Source organism: Centruroides sculpturatus, unplaced genomic scaffold (genome assembly GCF_000671375.1).
Source record: "Centruroides sculpturatus isolate CEXI.00-Female unplaced genomic scaffold, Cexi_2.0 scaffold161, whole genome shotgun sequence".
Taxonomy (NCBI): Eukaryota; Metazoa; Arthropoda; class Arachnida; order Scorpiones; family Buthidae; genus Centruroides; species Centruroides sculpturatus.
The window spans coordinates 619,420-636,341 of NW_019384373.1; the positions used below are offsets into that span (position 1 = coordinate 619,420).

At 35.5% G+C, this 16,922-nt stretch overlaps 1 protein-coding gene across 4 annotated transcripts in view; it reads right to left on the reverse strand.

Moving 5' to 3' along the window:
* LOC111615394 (zinc finger protein 337-like) overlaps positions 1–2,717 on the reverse strand; it is a 9,961-nt gene extending 7,244 nt beyond the window's left edge. Inside the window, exons 1-3 of one of the 4 annotated variants that reach the window (XM_023356828.1) lie at positions 2,575–2,717; positions 1,110–1,660; positions 350–1,067 (exon numbers count right to left, since the gene is read on the reverse strand). In XM_023356828.1, the coding sequence (XP_023212596.1) occupies positions 604–1,067; positions 1,110–1,641 (996 nt within the window). In that variant the 5' untranslated portion in view covers positions 1,642–1,660; positions 2,575–2,717 and the 3' untranslated portion in view covers positions 350–603. Of the gene's footprint in view, positions 1–349; positions 1,661–1,877; positions 2,011–2,574 lie in introns of those variants that run through there. The other 3 variants (XM_023356824.1, XM_023356813.1, XM_023356818.1) reach the window with 3 other exon arrangements.
* Positions 2,718–16,922: the final 14,205 nt, after the last annotated feature.

Below are 16,922 nucleotides of genomic sequence, written 5' to 3' on the forward strand. Positions count from 1 at the left end.
AACATTAATGTCCAAAAAATGTACCATAACAGTGTTTTTTGCTTTAGTTTTAAGCTAAGGCCATCCTCATTATCATTAATTCTATCTATAAAGTTAGCAATTACTCGATTGCTTTTCCAAATTATGAATATATCATCGACATACCTTTTGTAGTATATAATATTGTTTTTGAAATTATATATACAATTGTTTATATTTGAAAAATATAAATAATTGTAAAATACCGTGCAACTTTACCTGTACAGTGCTAGAAGTTCGCAATTCAGGAGTAGTCTTAATGTACAAAGATTTTCCATTGAACAAAATCAATAAAGTAAACTTTTAATTTTATAAAAACATTTATTTCAGGTTTAACAGCATTTCACAGAGATTTATCAGCAAAACTTAACAATAAAATGAATTAAAAATACAGAGAAAAATTTCCAAATTACATTAAAAGTAAAAAAAATTCCCTGCTACACTCAACAACTAAAGTAGAAGTAGCGATTATTATGACATTTATCTTTCACTGTTTTATTCTATTCGGAGTGATTTACACATTGGTGGAACAACGAATGCTAATGAATGACAAAGCCTATCATTGACAAAGGTTCCTGAATGCATTTATGGCTGTTGAACATTTCGAGTTGAAGAATCAGCTTGCACCCATGGTTCCAGCACGTTTTGAGTAGAAGAATCAGCTTGCATCCATGGTTCCTGCACGTTTTGAGTAGAAGAATCAGGTTGCATCCCTGGTTCCTGCACGTTTTGAGTAGAAGAATCAGGTTGCATCCCTGGTTCCTGCACGTTTTGAGTAGAAGAATCAGGTTGCATCCACGGTTGTTGCACCCTTTGAGTAGAAGAATCAGGTTGCATCGACGGTTGTTGTACGTTTTGAGTAGAAGAATCAGCTTGCATCCACGGTTGTTGTACGTTTTGAGTAGAAGAAGCAGCTTGCATCTGTGGTAACAGCAGATTTGGTGTAGAAGAGTCAGCTTGCATCCATGGTTGTTGCACATTTTCAGTAGAAGAATCAGCTTGAATCCGTGGTTCTAGCACGTTTTTTGTAGAAGGGTCAGCTTGCATCCATGGTTGTTGCACGTTTTGAGTAAAAGAATCAGCTTGCATCCGAGGTTTTAGCACGTTTTGAGTAGAAGGATCAGCTTGCATCCATGGTTGTTGCACGTTTTGAGCAGAAGGATCAGCCTCCATCCACGGGACCAGCACATTTCGATTTGTAGGTTCCTCTTTTATCCATGGTTGTTCCACGTTTCGAGTTGAAGGACTCGCTTTCATCGATAGTTCCTGTAATACTTGAGTGGGAGGTGCTAAAATTTCGTGTTCCCTGTTGTGCTGCAATAGTTTTTTTACAGTTGAAAAATCTGCGGGACAAGTTGTACATTTATACGGTTTTTCTGCACACATTTTCAGATGAGTAAGCAAAACTTTTTCAGTTTTGTAACCCTTAGAGCACTGTTCACAAATATAAGGTTTCGCTTTTGACTGGTTGTCATTTATGTGTTCTACTGAAGCTTTTTCTGTTAAAAATCCTTGTAGGCAGATTTTACACCGATGTTTTTCGTATGCATGATTTCTTTGATGAAAAATTAATAAATTTTTATCATTAAAAATCATATCACATGCTATGCACCTATATTTCATTTTTCTGTTTTTCAAGGATCTGTAAAAGCGTGAAATAAACTGCATTATAATTACAAATAAAAGATTTTGAATAATAATTTCAAAAGTAATATAACACTAAACAATAAAACAGCGGAAAAATAAACAAATTAATTGTTTAAACTTATGGAAGTTGACAAGAAAATATAAATGCACCCTGCATGAAAAAGTCAATTTTGCAAAAAATAAAAAAATTACCAAAATAATGAAATTTATACCTTAAAACTTTTACCGTCGAATATTGTTAAGTTTCCCTTTTTATAGATAAAGTACAAACAGGCTGACAGAAACCTATTTGAAAGTTCTTAAATAATAGTGGAAAATTAATTTGTATTACTTAATTGTTATATTCTAACTTAACGATGATCTAACAAAACAGTAAAATAGTGACATGAAATGAATACTTTATACACTAACTTAGTGGAAAACGTAAGACTACTCTTTTCAGACTATTCGTTTTTTTAAAGAAGTTTCCTATATTATTAGGTGGAGTCATAGAGAGTAAAATAAACTACACAATATGCATGCTTAGAAATTAAGTTTAAACGTTTACATCATCAACAATCAATAATAATATGATTCAAGTTTAAAAATGGTTTTAATATTTGAACTAGAAGCACCCACTTTAACTGCACTCATTATAAAAGCAGCAAGCAAAAAAAACAAGTTTAATTGTTTGCTTACAATGCTAATTAATTATAGAATATGTACAAATTGGACACCATTATTTTATTTATTTACACATTGCCTAATCTGTTCTGCTTGAAAAGGTATTATTAGAAAGATGTTAATTAAAAAGAAAAGGTTAAAACTTCGAGCTAAGCAAAATGGATGAGAAAAAATAATGTTCGAAGGTCATTGTCTTATTGTTTAGTATTAGTTTAATTCTAGAATATAAATTACTATTATACATACCTAAAGTCTTTCTTAATTTACTACGTACCAAGCTGCAAGTTTCTTCTACACAAGTGTTATTTCATGTACAGTTTAAATAACCATAAAAGTACTTTAATTGTGTTTACGAAAAATGAGTAAAATTTTAATTTTTCGTAAATAAACTGCAGTTGTATTTTTATTTCGGTTTTTATAAGAAAATTTATAATATTCTAAGATTTTTGAAAGAATAATTAATATATTATTAATTTACATAATTACATGTACACTGTACTACTGGTACTGTGTTGAAGTCAACAGAAAAATACAACGAAATCTTTTATTTTGTTGAAATTATTTTAAAATATATTTTTAAATAAGAAATAATTTCATATTACATATTAATTGATTAAAAAGATTGTTTAATTATAAAAATTATTTACGTTAAAATTGCACTTAGTTCAACGTCATTCAATTTTTCAAAAAACTTTGCATTCCGCAGTAATTTTTTGATTGAAATTAAAAAAATGTTTTCTTTTTTTTTATAATTTCAAACATATAACGTTTGAAATTATGAAAAATAAAAGATTCTTAAAAATTTTCATTCGAAATTCTTCTTTCAGTTTTGAATAATTAAACGAATAACATTAATCATTAACAGTCTTAGGTCAAAAAACAATGGAGCGTTAACTGATAATCTGTGTCTTTGTAAAACAAACGAATGACGTAATGTATTAAAATAAAATTTCCCTTGTGGATTCGTATCGAAGCCGGTTTACCAGGCAATGTACTCAATATACTTTTTTACATTATACAATATATTTACATAATTATTGTTTCCTATTCATTTACAAATAGAAAACAATAATTAAATTACAAATTCTACTCCGAAAATATCATGTTTCTTAATTCTAATACCAAGTTGGTAATTTTGCATCTATATCTAATTTCATAATGTTATTTGTGATTCATGTTATTGTAATAAACGGTATTGAATTTCATAGGTAAAGCAAAGGTGTTTTGGATTGATTTTCACTAGCTGCGTTGTTTTAGCGCGCATACGCTTTCAGTTTTATAAAATACTATAAATACTAACAACTAGTAAAATTTTCTTTAAGTCTGATCCCATGTGAAATATATCACATAACTTCTTTTCGATTTTCTTCATCCGCTTGACTTTTCACAATCAAAATTTATCAGCATTAATGATCCTTATATACACGCTCTCGTTTCAATGATCCTTATATACATTTATCAGCATTAATGATCCTTATATACACGCTCTCGTTTCAATGATCCTTATATACAGCCATCGAAATTTAATATCAGTAGTCTTTATGTCACGTTTTGAGTAGAAGAATCAGCTTGCATCCCTGGTTGTTGCACGTTTTGAGTAGAAGAATCAGCTTGCATCCATGGATAATTTATATATTTATCGAAATAAGTATTGTAGTAGTGATGTCAAATACTGGTTTTCAATAATACATACAATCCTCAGTGGGGACATTGCCTTGAACTTCTGAAGTATAATTTTTTATTGTTTTTATATTTTTCAATATATTTATTTTGGTACAAAATAAAAAAAAAAATAATTTTTAACGATACAGCAGTCTTCGTTAGGCTTAACATTGGCGAAAATTCAACGCGAAGAGACACGCAACAGAGAAAAATTTCAACATGGGATAAGTTAATATATTTTTCGTACATAATCGGTTATCCGAAACATCGATTTTTTTTTCGAACAACCCCAGTCTCCAATTAATTCGGATAATTGACGCTCTACTGTATTTAGATGGATACATCACATGTTGGTGTACTCTCTCTCAGTAATCTATTTCTAATTTATTGAAAAAAAATCTTTCGAAATCTTATGAACAAAAAAATTTTTAAGATAATATATTCTAACATTTGAATATATTTTACGATACTCTACGAATATACAAAAAACTATTTTTTTCATAAGGAAAAAATATAACTAAGAAATATAAAAAGGACTAAAATATATATGTGGTTATATGATTGTTGTTGAGGGTTCCCTTAATATGATAGAACAATAGGCTTTGGGTTTGGGTGGGTTGGGACACCTCGGGGCTTCACTTCTTGAAAAGGGATTGGTTCTACACTGGTCTGAGGTTGATCTTCAATTTCGTGGAGGAAGATTTCTTCTGGGTTGTCCTCTCGTGGTTGTTGTTGAGTCGTTGTACGATTTTTCTTGCGTCATAATAATAACAAAAAAAAAAAATTCTATTAAGGCAAGATACACATATGATAGCACCAAAAAAACTAGTAAGTGTCGTTATTAGAGGAGTGTAGGATATTGAAGATGATTCGGTTGTCATTTGTAACAGGTGATCGAGGTCATAATGGACGTTTGATAAAGATCGGTCTGCTAATTTCATATCATAATCTAAAGTCCTTTTTAACATTTCTTGTATTTGTGGTTCCTTGAGACGTTTTCGAAGTAATTGTACCTCTGTTTGATTGAGGAGCTGTTCGATTTGCGGGACTACTAAATGATGTGCAATCTCAAGCTGTAGGGTTGATTGCACTTGGAAGTACGAGGTAAGGATGAGGCCAGGCAGATAGCCTGTACATGCATTTGGGAGATCAATCTTGCCAGTGTTATTGCAATGCAATGATTTACAAGTTATTACTTAATCAAAAGATTAAGTAGTGTTTGTTCCCTCTTGGTTACTTTACTCTCAGAATGAAATAGTGTTGTATTGACAAATTTATAAGATAAAAAAATTAAGGGGAAGAAGTTCGACTTGCAGCAGGGAGAAACAAGAGGGCGACGAGTCGCGAAACCGTAAGGACGTGAATTCCATGTGCTCTGCTTTCGATCTTCGCATCGACGTTCCAACTCAACAATCGGTGGAGTATAGTATATCGTTGGATACGTCTCATCGAGTTCTACAGATTGACGTCTTATTTTCCGGATCGGTTTAACGGCTCAGAAGGTACGGCCTCCGGAAGATCAAGGAACTCCGGCCGCCATTTCCGGGTAATTTCCGCCGGTAAGTGGACTTATCTTACATCGGTTGAAAGAGGATTCTATGCTGGTTAAAACGACGTCTTTAGTTTTAAGATCCGGCGAGCCGTTTCAGTTTTATTGGGACCGGAATCTGTTTCACTTCGGGCCGTCGTGCGGGCTTTTCGGGCCTTCGGAGCGGTCGATCTTAAGGTGTTCCTTAGTTCGTGTATACAGCTACCTGTGGCGGAATTTTCATCTTGTTACGGCTATTAGTTGTCAAGTTACGTCCATTTTAAGTTTGAACCAAGACAAAGGGTCTAAGGTCATTGGCCTTGCCACGTGCTCATCCTCTAACTGACCCAAATTCGGCGGTGTTTTCTGCTGTCTTTGGGGGTCGTGTTGGGAGCACCGTGTAGTGTGATACATCATTTGACTCACAAAAAATCACTGATTTCTGCTATACCTCCCATTCTATACCCTCTAATCATGGAAGAAGGAACGGAGGACTTAACTGTTTCTAATAATAGTTTCATCGAAGAGGATCTCTTAAACACTATCAACACTCAACTGGAAGTGATTTTTACCAACATTCCGTTGAACTCGAGCGTAACGGTAAAAACTAAGGAAAGGACAGCCGTCAAAGAGGCTGCCGTAAAGATGCATGCGGCCGCGAATCAGATATTCGGCATGGTGCTGGAACTTAGGGAAAGGGTAAAGGCAATGGCTAACCTAAACAACCAACCGGTCAAGGAATCATACGCAACAATAGTGAAACGGAAGCAGAATTTAATCAGCAGCACTACAAAGTTAATCGCCGAAAAATCTGCGGCATTGGAAGGGGTTAAAAACCCCAAGAATAGCGGTCACGAGATAATCATTACTGCAATTAAACATCCAGACAAGCCGGTCCCCATCCCAGAGGAGACTCTGGATCTCCTGCAAAACCATGTAGACCCCAAAAAACTGGGAATTAAGATTAAAGCAATCCGGCCACTCCCGGAAGGGGATCTTAAGATCCAAGTACTGGATGATAAGGATCTACAAATCTTTAAAAGGGCCGTACAGGAGGAGGAAGCCCTGGTAGATAAAGTCAGGATAACAGAGAGGAAAAAGAGATTTCCGAAGGTAATCATGTTTAATGTGCCGGAAGAGTTAGAGGAAGGGGAACTGCTCAGAGACATATATAACCAGAACACACGAATACAGGAAAATGTAACGGAGGAGGAATTCACAAACAGCTCAGCTGTATCGCACAGCTTTCGCCCGAAGCAAAACCAGCATCAGAGACACATCATCATAAGCGTAAGACCAGACATCAGGAACATCCTGATGCAGCAGAGAAGAGTATACCTGGGATGGAGTTCCATAGCGATAGATGACTATATAGACATCATCAGATGTTATAATTGCGCAGGCTTTGGGCACACCTCTCACAGGTGTGTAGAAAAGCAAAGGTGCACTCATTGCACGAAAAGGCACAAATTCAGTGAGTGCCCCAACCTCGCTATGGATCCAATCTGCTCCAATTGCAAAAGAAACAACAAATCAGCACCTGGGAATAAAGCCACGCCACTGAACCATAATGCTTTTGACAAGTGTTGCCCGATCCTACAACGGTATAAGGCGAATCTAATAAGTATGATACAATATGAGTAATTGTGTTTGTAGCTCCCAGTCGCCTATCAGCTTCAGTCGCCCATAATGGATAAGAGTCACACGGACAACAACAAAGACAGCCTCACCATCCTGCAAATAAATCTGCAAAGGTCTAAGGCTGCGTCTTCAGAGCCCCTTCAGATGGCCCTGGACTGGGACATTGACATCCTTGCGGTTCAGGAACCTTATGTGGTGAATGAGAGGGTGTCCATGCTGGGCCATGGGAGGAGTTTTGTGCCCCCTTGCATTGATCATAAAATTAAAAATGGTGTGATAATTTATAACAAGAATATAATGGCCCAAATGGTGACCCAACACACAACTCGTTTTTACACAACTGTAAGGGTAGATATTCCAGGTAATTGCCTATATGTGATTTCCTTTTACTGTTCCCCGGAAGAGGATCTGGAAACTCCTCTGGATCTCCTGGGCAAAACTATGGATAATTTGCAGGGGTACCCTGTGGTGGTGATGGGAGACTTCAATGCCAAATCACATCAGTGGCACAGCCCGGTGGAGGACCCTAGGGGCTTCCTCCTCTGTGAATTCATGGCTATGAATGATCTGACCTCCTTGAATGAGAGCCCACTGCCCACCTTCTCCACCGCCGTGGGGGAAAGCTGGGTAGACGTTTGCATGGGCAACTCAATCCTCCTCAGGCAGAATGTGGAGTGTAGCACCATAGACATCACTTCGGCCAGTGATCACAATTATATTCAAACCACAATCAGTGGGGGTAAATATGAGCACAATTTCAGGATTATCAGGTCAATTAATTGGGACAACTTCCACAACTGTTTAACGAGCCTATGGAGCCCCCCTCCTCTAATACACTTGGAAACAAAAAGTGATCTTGATAACATCATCCAAGCTCTCACCAGTACTATACATTAGGCGGTATACCTCAACACTGCAGTAAGGGTTAAAAGGGAGAATGCCCCTTGGTGGGATAAAGATCTGGATATAAAAAGAAAGGAGGTAAGAAAGAAAAAGAGGAGGTTCAGAAAAGAAAGCGACCCAGCGTTAAAAGANTCGAATGGGAGACCACCCGACCCACTTTCTTCCTGTTCGCTAGTTGATCCAACACTAGAAAACTCTAAACTGGACGAAGCGCTTCCTGAATAATCCTGACCGAATCCTGAAGTGCCCGAGCTTTCCACGAAACTCGATCCTATTCCCGAATTTTCAATATCACGAAAGTAAGCATCGAATTTCTCAACTGGCTGTACTAATTGCAAAAGGTTCGTAGACAGTCTTGAACCCCTTTCGATATTTTTAGTCTTTACAATTTTAGAAAATAAAATCCCCGAATTTTCTATTTCTAAATTCTTCCTGAAAGTGGGTAAAATAGTAATTTTAAATATTTCACTATTCTGTTGTAAGGAATTTTCTAATTTTAATAGCAGTTGTTTGATTCGTTTTAAACGTCTCTTTCTTATTTCCATATACCCTCTTCTAAAGGTAAGAATTTCCTCCTTGTATCAGTTTTATCTACGATCCACGACATTGCAGTTGGTTGAACTGGTAGACGAGAAGGTTGCCAAAGAACACTGATTTTTACGACACTTACTATTAAGAACAGCAAAAGTAGAACACTGTAGTAAACTGCGTTAGTAATCATTTCAAACGATAAATAAAAAGTACGTCCGACTGTCTGAAATAAAAAACAAATCTGCTCTCTTTTCGCAGCTCTCCGGTAATTGCAAGTTTTAAGTTAAAGGACTTGCTTCCATCCATGGTTCCTGCATGTTTTCATTTTAAAGATTCGCTTTCATCCATGGTTATTGCATGTTTTGAGTTGAAGGACATGCTTCAATATATGGTTCCTGCATGTTTCGAGTTAAAGGATTTGCTTTTATCCATGGTTCCTGCATGTTTCGAGTTAAAGGATTTGCTTTTATCCATGGTTCCTGCATGTTTCAAGTTGAAGGACTCGCTTCCATTTATGGGTTTTGCATGTTACGAGTTGAAAAACTTGCTTCCATTCATGGTTCCTGCATGTATCGAGTTGAAATATTTGCTTTAATTTATGGTTCCTCTATGTATCGCATTGAAAAACTTGTTTTCATCTTTGGTTCTTGCATGATTTGAGTTGAAGGACCTACTTTCATCAATGGTTCTTGCGCGTCTCGAGTTGAAGGACCCGCTTACATCAAGAGATCCTGCATGTTTCGAGTTGTAGGAACCGCTTCCATCCATGGTTCCTGCATGTTTCAAGTCGAAGGATCCGCTTTTATCTATGTTTTATGCATGTTCTGAGTTGTAGGACCCGCTTTTATCTATGGTTTCTGCATGTTTCGAGTTAAAGAACTCGTATCCATCCATGGTTACTGCATGTTTCGAGTAGAAGGACTCTCTTGCATCGATAATTTTTGCACATTTCGAGTTGAAGGACCCGCTTCCATCTGTAGTAATTGCACGATTCGAGTTGAACGATCCNAACGGACCCGTGTAGGCGCTCATGGATCCCACTTCATCCTTCACCACCTCTCCTTCCCCCACCTCTCCACCTTCACTCGCCACTCCTTCCTCTCTCTTTCCTCCCCTTTCACAGGCTATGCTCACTGCTCGGCCATGTCTTTCTCTCTTTAGTCTTTAGCAGGGAGAAACAAATCGAGGAATGCGACTACGAGTGGGTCGAAGCATTACTCATGTTGATCTGGTACGGGACATTGACTGCAGAGAGCATAAGGGGGTGTGCTATCCTGTTCTCCTTCTGTTTCCGTTTTGGAGACTTCACTTTCCGGCTCAGGTTCATCACTCTCACTGTCGCTGTCCGGTTCTGTTGGTTCTTCCGATAGTGTAGTGGAGTGGGTATAGAGGCCAAAATGAACTCATCCCAGCAATCAGGGCAGATAATTTGTTGTGATGTAGTCGATTGTGCCTCTCCTGGTGAGGTAGTGAGTTGATCGGCGACTGTGTCGGCTTCAAAATTAAATTCCTTTCTAGCAGTAGTTGGTTTAGTGTGGTCGGCGTGAACTTGCAACTTACGTTTTGTTTTTATATTTTCGATTTTAAAATTAACAGGGCTAAGAATGTCGATAATTCGGTAAGGTCCTGACCATCGAGGTGCTAATTTTTGTTTTAATCCTCTTGGTACAACAACTTCTTTTAAATAGTACTCTGTCTCCCACTTGATAAGGGGAGGTTTGTTTTGACGGCGGTGTTTTTATGTCTTGTTGCTGCGGCTTGTTCAGAATATTGTTGAGCCGTTTAATGTGCATGTTGCATTCGTTGACGTAATTCGGAAACGTAATTGTCTTCTATATCGTAGGATACGGTAGCAGACTTGTAACTAGATCAAATAGATATGTTGGGTCTCTCCCATATAAAAGATAAAAAGGACTTTCATTTGTTGATGAATGTATCGACATATTATATGCAAACAAGGCGTAGGGGATCTACTCGTCCCAATCTCTTTTGTATTTAGACACATAATGAGATAAAATGTCTATGAAGATCTTGTTAGATCGTTTGACAATGTCATTACAGGCGGGATGATAGGGCGTTGTGAAAAGTCTTTTTATTTGTAGTAGCTTACACACTTCCGTAAACATTTTAGACATCAAGTTAGGTGCTCTATCTGTCAATAATTGAGTCGGCGTTGAGTGACGTAGTACTATATGAGTGATAAATACTTTTGCAATTGTTTTGGTACTGACATCAGGTAGCGGAACAGCTTCCGCATATTGACTAAAATGATCATCAAATACTAAAATATATTTATTTCCGTTAGAAGTAATAGGAAGTGGTCCAACAGTGTCCATTACGGTTCATTCAAACACGTGAAAAAGGGGTCAAATAATTGCAATTCGGCTTGTGCTCGACAACCTTTTCGTCTGTTTTTCGCACAGCTTTGACAACTTTGGCAATAATTTCGAATTTCGTTCACCATTTCTGTTCAATAGAATGATTTAGCAATTTTGGTTCGCATTTTTAATTTTCTCCCAAATGTTCGGCTAGGGGATTGTCATGGAAGGTATATAAAATATATTCCTTGAGACTTGCAGGTACGATGATTTGTTTCCACCAATCAGTATGGTGTTTATTTGTTCCCTTGTGGCAAAGTGCTCCTTACTCATTGATATAAAATTCTTCTAAGTTAAAATTATTATAAATTCTTGTGGTTTTTCTCTCCTTTAAGGCTAGTATGAAAGAGCTCCATCGCTCTTCACGTTGTTGCGAGTTGGCTATTTGAGTCATAGAGAAAATAGGTTCAGCGTCTTTTATTTGTCGAATTGGCAAGAGAGTGAGGGCATCTGCATTTTTATGCGAGTTTCCTGCCCTATGTATAACAGCAAAATTGAATTCTTGAAGAAAAATAATCCAACGAGATATTCTAGAATTTGTTGTAGAATCTTTGCAATAGAGTAGCCATCGAAGAGGTCGATGATCTGTAATGATTGTAAATTTGCGTCCATAAAGGTAAGGTTTAGAATATTTCACAGCCCACACGGTGGCTAAGCACTTTTTTTCAGTCGTGCTGTAGTTTAGTTCAGGTCTCCTTAATAATCGACTTGCATAAGCAATAAGTTTCTCCTTTCCGTTCTTTTCCTGTGATAATACCACTCCTACGGAAGAGTTTGATGCATCGGTGGCAAGTATTAAAGGTTTTGTGAAATCAAAAGACTTTAATAAAGGTGCCAATGTCATAATGTCTTTAAGTTTCTCAAAGCTTTCTTGTTAATTTGGACGCCATTCAAATGGTGTATCCTTCCTAAGTAGATGAGTTAAAACTTTAGCAATTTGTGCTTAAGCATCCACATGTCTTCGATATTAGCCAGTCAGTCTCAAGAAGGATCGAATCTCTCAGTCGTTTTCCAGTCTTGGAAAATTTAGAACACATTTTATTTTTTCAGAGTCAGGTTAGATTCCTTGTTCGGAAATTTGATGTCTTAGAAATTTTATGTGGCATTGCAACAAGTGACATTTCTTAGGTTTTAATATTATTCCTGCTTCTTCTGAGCATATAAATATTTGTTATAGCCTTTTAAGGTGACTAGGGAAGTCTGGACAGAAAGCTAAAATGTTGTCCATTATACAAGACATGTCTTTTCCTTTAAACCATGCAATACAATGTCCATTGTACGTTTAAATGCTGCAGGCGAATTACGTAGCCTTTTGGGACAGCAGTTCCATTGATAGTGCCCATAAGGGGTAGAGAAAGCTGTCTTATCCTTATCGCCCACACTCAATTGCCAAAATCCGGAAATTGTCTCCATCGTGGAAAAATATTTTGCTTTTCCCATTAGACTGAGGGATTCTTGCACTAGAGGGAATGGGTAAGGGTCCACTTTCGTGATTTTATTAAGCTTCCTATAGTCGATTACCAAACAAAGACTGCGATCTTGTTTTTTTCACGAGAAGAGCAGCCGAACTCCAAAGGAAAGTAGAATGTTCAATAATGTTATGGGCCAAAAGGCCATCCACGATCTCATTTAACTGTTGCCGTTGGGCATAGGGGATTCTGTAAGGAGAAGAGTAAATATATGCTGCATCACCTGTATCAATTTCATGTTGCATTAAATCGCAATATCCCAGATCGTAGTCATTTAGGGCAAAAACATGCTGCTATTTATATAACAGGGGCGTGCTGTGACATTTGATGATAGGAAAGCTGTGTTTTTGTAATAAGCCGACTTCCAGGGGCAATCAGTGAGGGTCTAGGGTCCATTCGTATTCATTTGTTCAATAAGCCAGTAAAAAATGTAGACTTCTCTAAATGTATTTTTAATTAATAGATTATCTAACGCACTTAATAATTAAGCAAGTTCAATATAATTAACTCTGTTATATCAAATTTAATAGATTCTTTACATCCTCTAAATGCCGATTTTTACTTTGATAACATCTAATAATTAAAATATAATATATCAATTAGCCGTAACTATCTCGTTATAATTTTCAATATTTATTTTATATTGTGTACTAATGTTAAATTCTATTCTATTTTGATTTCCAAATTGCTTCAATTTTACGAAAGAATCGATGCGAGATTTAGGATTTTCGTGTCTTTTGCCAGCTTTACTCAAATTATTTAAATCGTCAAAGCCAATCTCATTCCACACACTAATTTTATTTGAAAATAGTAGGCAAGGCCAACAAAACAATTTTTGCATTTTTATGCATCCACAGAGCCATTTTATATCTTCATAAATTTTATCGTGAAAATGTCGAACAAATTTTTTTGTTGACGTATTTATATTTAATTTAGGCATTGGTCTTTCTCTTTTAATAATGTTTTCTTTTTCATTATAAGGTCTCGAGCCAAAACTTTTTGAAATAAATTTTCAATATCACAATTACATTCTAAATTGCTAGCTATAATATAAGGGCTAAAATTAAAAATAAAATTATAAAAACTTACTTGTTAAAATAAAATGTGTGATCGATATACAATTATACATACCTGGTACAAAATATTCGATTGTATGAATATAGTTTTGTGAAGAAACGTACATAAAAATAGCATAAGATATTCTTTACTTTTTAAATATTAAAACAATCCGCTTAGTTAAAAGTGCTCCCTATCAGTGACTCGTGGATGGGATCAGAGACGATTTAAGTACGTGTGCAATGCGTGCATGCATGCAGAATCCCAAGGGTGCCGATACCAGTTAATGTCTCTTTTGTCTCATCACTAGTATATCTCAAAGGACGTGACAGGGTTGTTGTAAATTTTAAACGTTTTCCATCATAGCTGTGAAAATCTAAATACGTTAAACTTAATACATTGTCCGTTCTTCTTTTTTCCAACTAATTCGTTTTAGGACCACGTGTTGTCCACGGAAATTTCCAAAATTTACTACTTTTCGGTAATCAAAACATTTTTACTGTAAATTGTGTGTTCAGAGATTTTCTTCATTTCTTAGGTTTCATGTTTTTGATATTAGTGCGTAATGTTGAGTTGAAAACAAGACGTGCTTTGATCAGGTTTTAAAATTTAAAGTAAGGTCTGTTCATAGTTTAATTTCTGCTTCGTTTTCATTTAATACTTCAATTACTTTATCTGATTTTTGTAAATTTTCTAACGGTATGAAAAAATGTGTCATGTATAATGTTTAAAGCAAACTGCAATGCATTGTTTCGTCATTACAATGAAATGCAGATTGTAGGGAAAGTAGAGAAACAAGTGAAGCGACGATCTACTATAAACTACAAGACACTGACAAACGAATGCATCAAAAATTTAAAAATAATAATAGAACAAAAATAAAACAACCATTGTAAATACTATACAAATTAATCTTAATAGTATTTGACGTTTGCAACTGAGAAGCACTTTTCATGTATATTGATTATTCAATGGAAAATCTCCGAAGTAAATTTTTAAAACTTCATAAAAACATTTATTTCAGGTTTAACAGCATTTTACAGAAATTTATGAGCAAAACTTAACAATAAAATTAAAATTATAGAAAAAAATTTTAAAACTACATTAAAATTTTTAAAAAATTACTTGTTACATTCAATAACTAAAGCAGAAGTACCGATTATTCTAACAGTTGTCTTTACTTTTTTCTTTTATTTAAAGTAATTTACATGTCGGTGCAACAATGAAAGATAAACAACAACAAAGCTTACGATTGAGAAATGTCTTGCTTGCATCGATAATTCTCGCACGTTTCGATTTGAAGGACCCACTTCCATCCATGGTTACTGCACGTTTCAAGCTGAAAAACTCGCTTCCATTCATGGTTACTGCAGGTTACGGGTTGAAAAACCCGCTTCCATTTATGGTTCCTGCACGTTTTAAGTTCAAAAACCTGCTTCCATCCATGGTTCCTGCATGTTTGGAGTTGAAGGACCCGCTTCCATCCATGGTTCCTGCATGTTTCAAGTTGAAGGACTCGCTTTTATCCATCGTTACTGCATGTTACGAGTTAAAAAAACCCACTTCCATTTATGGTTCCTGCATGTTTCAAGTTGAAGGACCCACGTCCATTTGTGGTTTCTGCATGTTTCGAGTTGAAAGACTCGCTTTCATCCATGATTCCTGCATGTTTTGAGTTGAAGGACTCGCTTCCATCCATGGTTCCTGCATGTTTTGAGTTTAAGGATTCGCTTTCATCCATGGTTTCTGCATGTTTCGAGTTAAAGGACTTGCTTCCATTTATGTAAGCGGGTTTTTAACTCACAAAAAAATTATTAAGATTATTTACAAAAAAAAAACATTTACAAAAGTGAATGTGATGAAAAGAACAATTAATAAACACGAATTTCAAGTTTAAAAAAAGGATTTTTTCTGGAGTAACACACAGGAGCAACAGACTTGCTTCTTTCTTCTGAGATCAGGGNATTTACAAAAAAAAAACATTTACAAAAGTGAATGTGATGAAAAGAACAATTAATAAACACGAATTTCAAGTTTAAAAAAAGGATTTTTTCTGGAGCAACACACAGGAGCAACAGACTTGCTTCTTTCTTCTGAGATCAGAGATCAGTCTTTTCTTCAAACGGTACTACTGATAAATTGCAATTTTTCTTCATGAAATTGATGACGTTTTAACTCTATGGCCGTTTCTGTGCTGCCATTACTTTTAAGATCATTTTTTAATTCGTAGTCTTTATAATGAATTAACTCTTTCTCTAATGAAATTTCCCACTGATGATTAAAATCACAAATGCTACGGCGATAATACCACCACAGAACGACCCTAAAACCAATCCAGAAATTCGACAGTAAATTCCCATATACAAACTTTGGCATTTGCAAACTGGTTTATNAAAATAAAATTATACAATTTTACATACGTGGTACAAAATATTCGATTTTATGATTATAGTTTTGGAAAGAAATGTACATAAAAATAGCATAAGATATTCTTTACTTTTTAAATATTAAAACAATCCGCTTAGTTAAAAGTGCTCCCTATCAGTGACTCGTGGATGGGATCAGAGACGATTTAAGTACGTGTGCAATGCGTGCATGCATGCAGAATCCCAAGGGTGCCGATACCAGTTAATGTCTCTTTTGTCTCATCACTAGTATATCTCAAAGGACGTGACAGGGTTGTTGTAAATTTTAAACGTTTTCCATCATAGCTGTGAAAATTTAAATACGTTAAACTTAATACATTGTCCGTTCTTCTTTTTTCCAACTAATTCGTTTTAGGACCACGTGTTGTCCACGGAAATTTCCAAAATTTACTACTTTTCGGTAATCAAAACATTTTTACTGTAAATTGTGTGGTCAGAGATTTTCTTCATTTCTTAGGTTTCATGTTTTTGATATTAGTGCGTAATGTTGAGTTGAAAACAAGACGTGCTTTGATCAGGTTTTAAAATTTAAAGTAAGGTCTGTTCATAGTTTAATTTCTGCTTCGTTTTCATTTAATACTTCAATTACTTTATCTGATTTTTGTAAATTTTCTAACGTTATGAAAAAATGTGTCATGTATAATGACACATTTTTTCAATTGTTTCACATTTTCACAATTGTTTCACATTTTCACATTTTCACATTTTTTCAAATTGTTTCACATTGTTTCACATTTTTTCAAATGTTCAAAGCAAACTGCAATGCATTGTTTTGTCATTACAATGAAATGCAGATTGTAGGGAAAGTAGAGAAACAAGTGAAGCGACGATCTACTATAAACTACAAGACACTGACAAACGAATGCATCAAAAATTTAAAAATAATAATAGAACAAAAATAAAACAACCATTGTAAATACTATACAAATTAATCTTAATAGTATTTGACGTTTGCAACTGAGAAGCACTTTTCATGTATATTGATTATTCAATGGAAAAT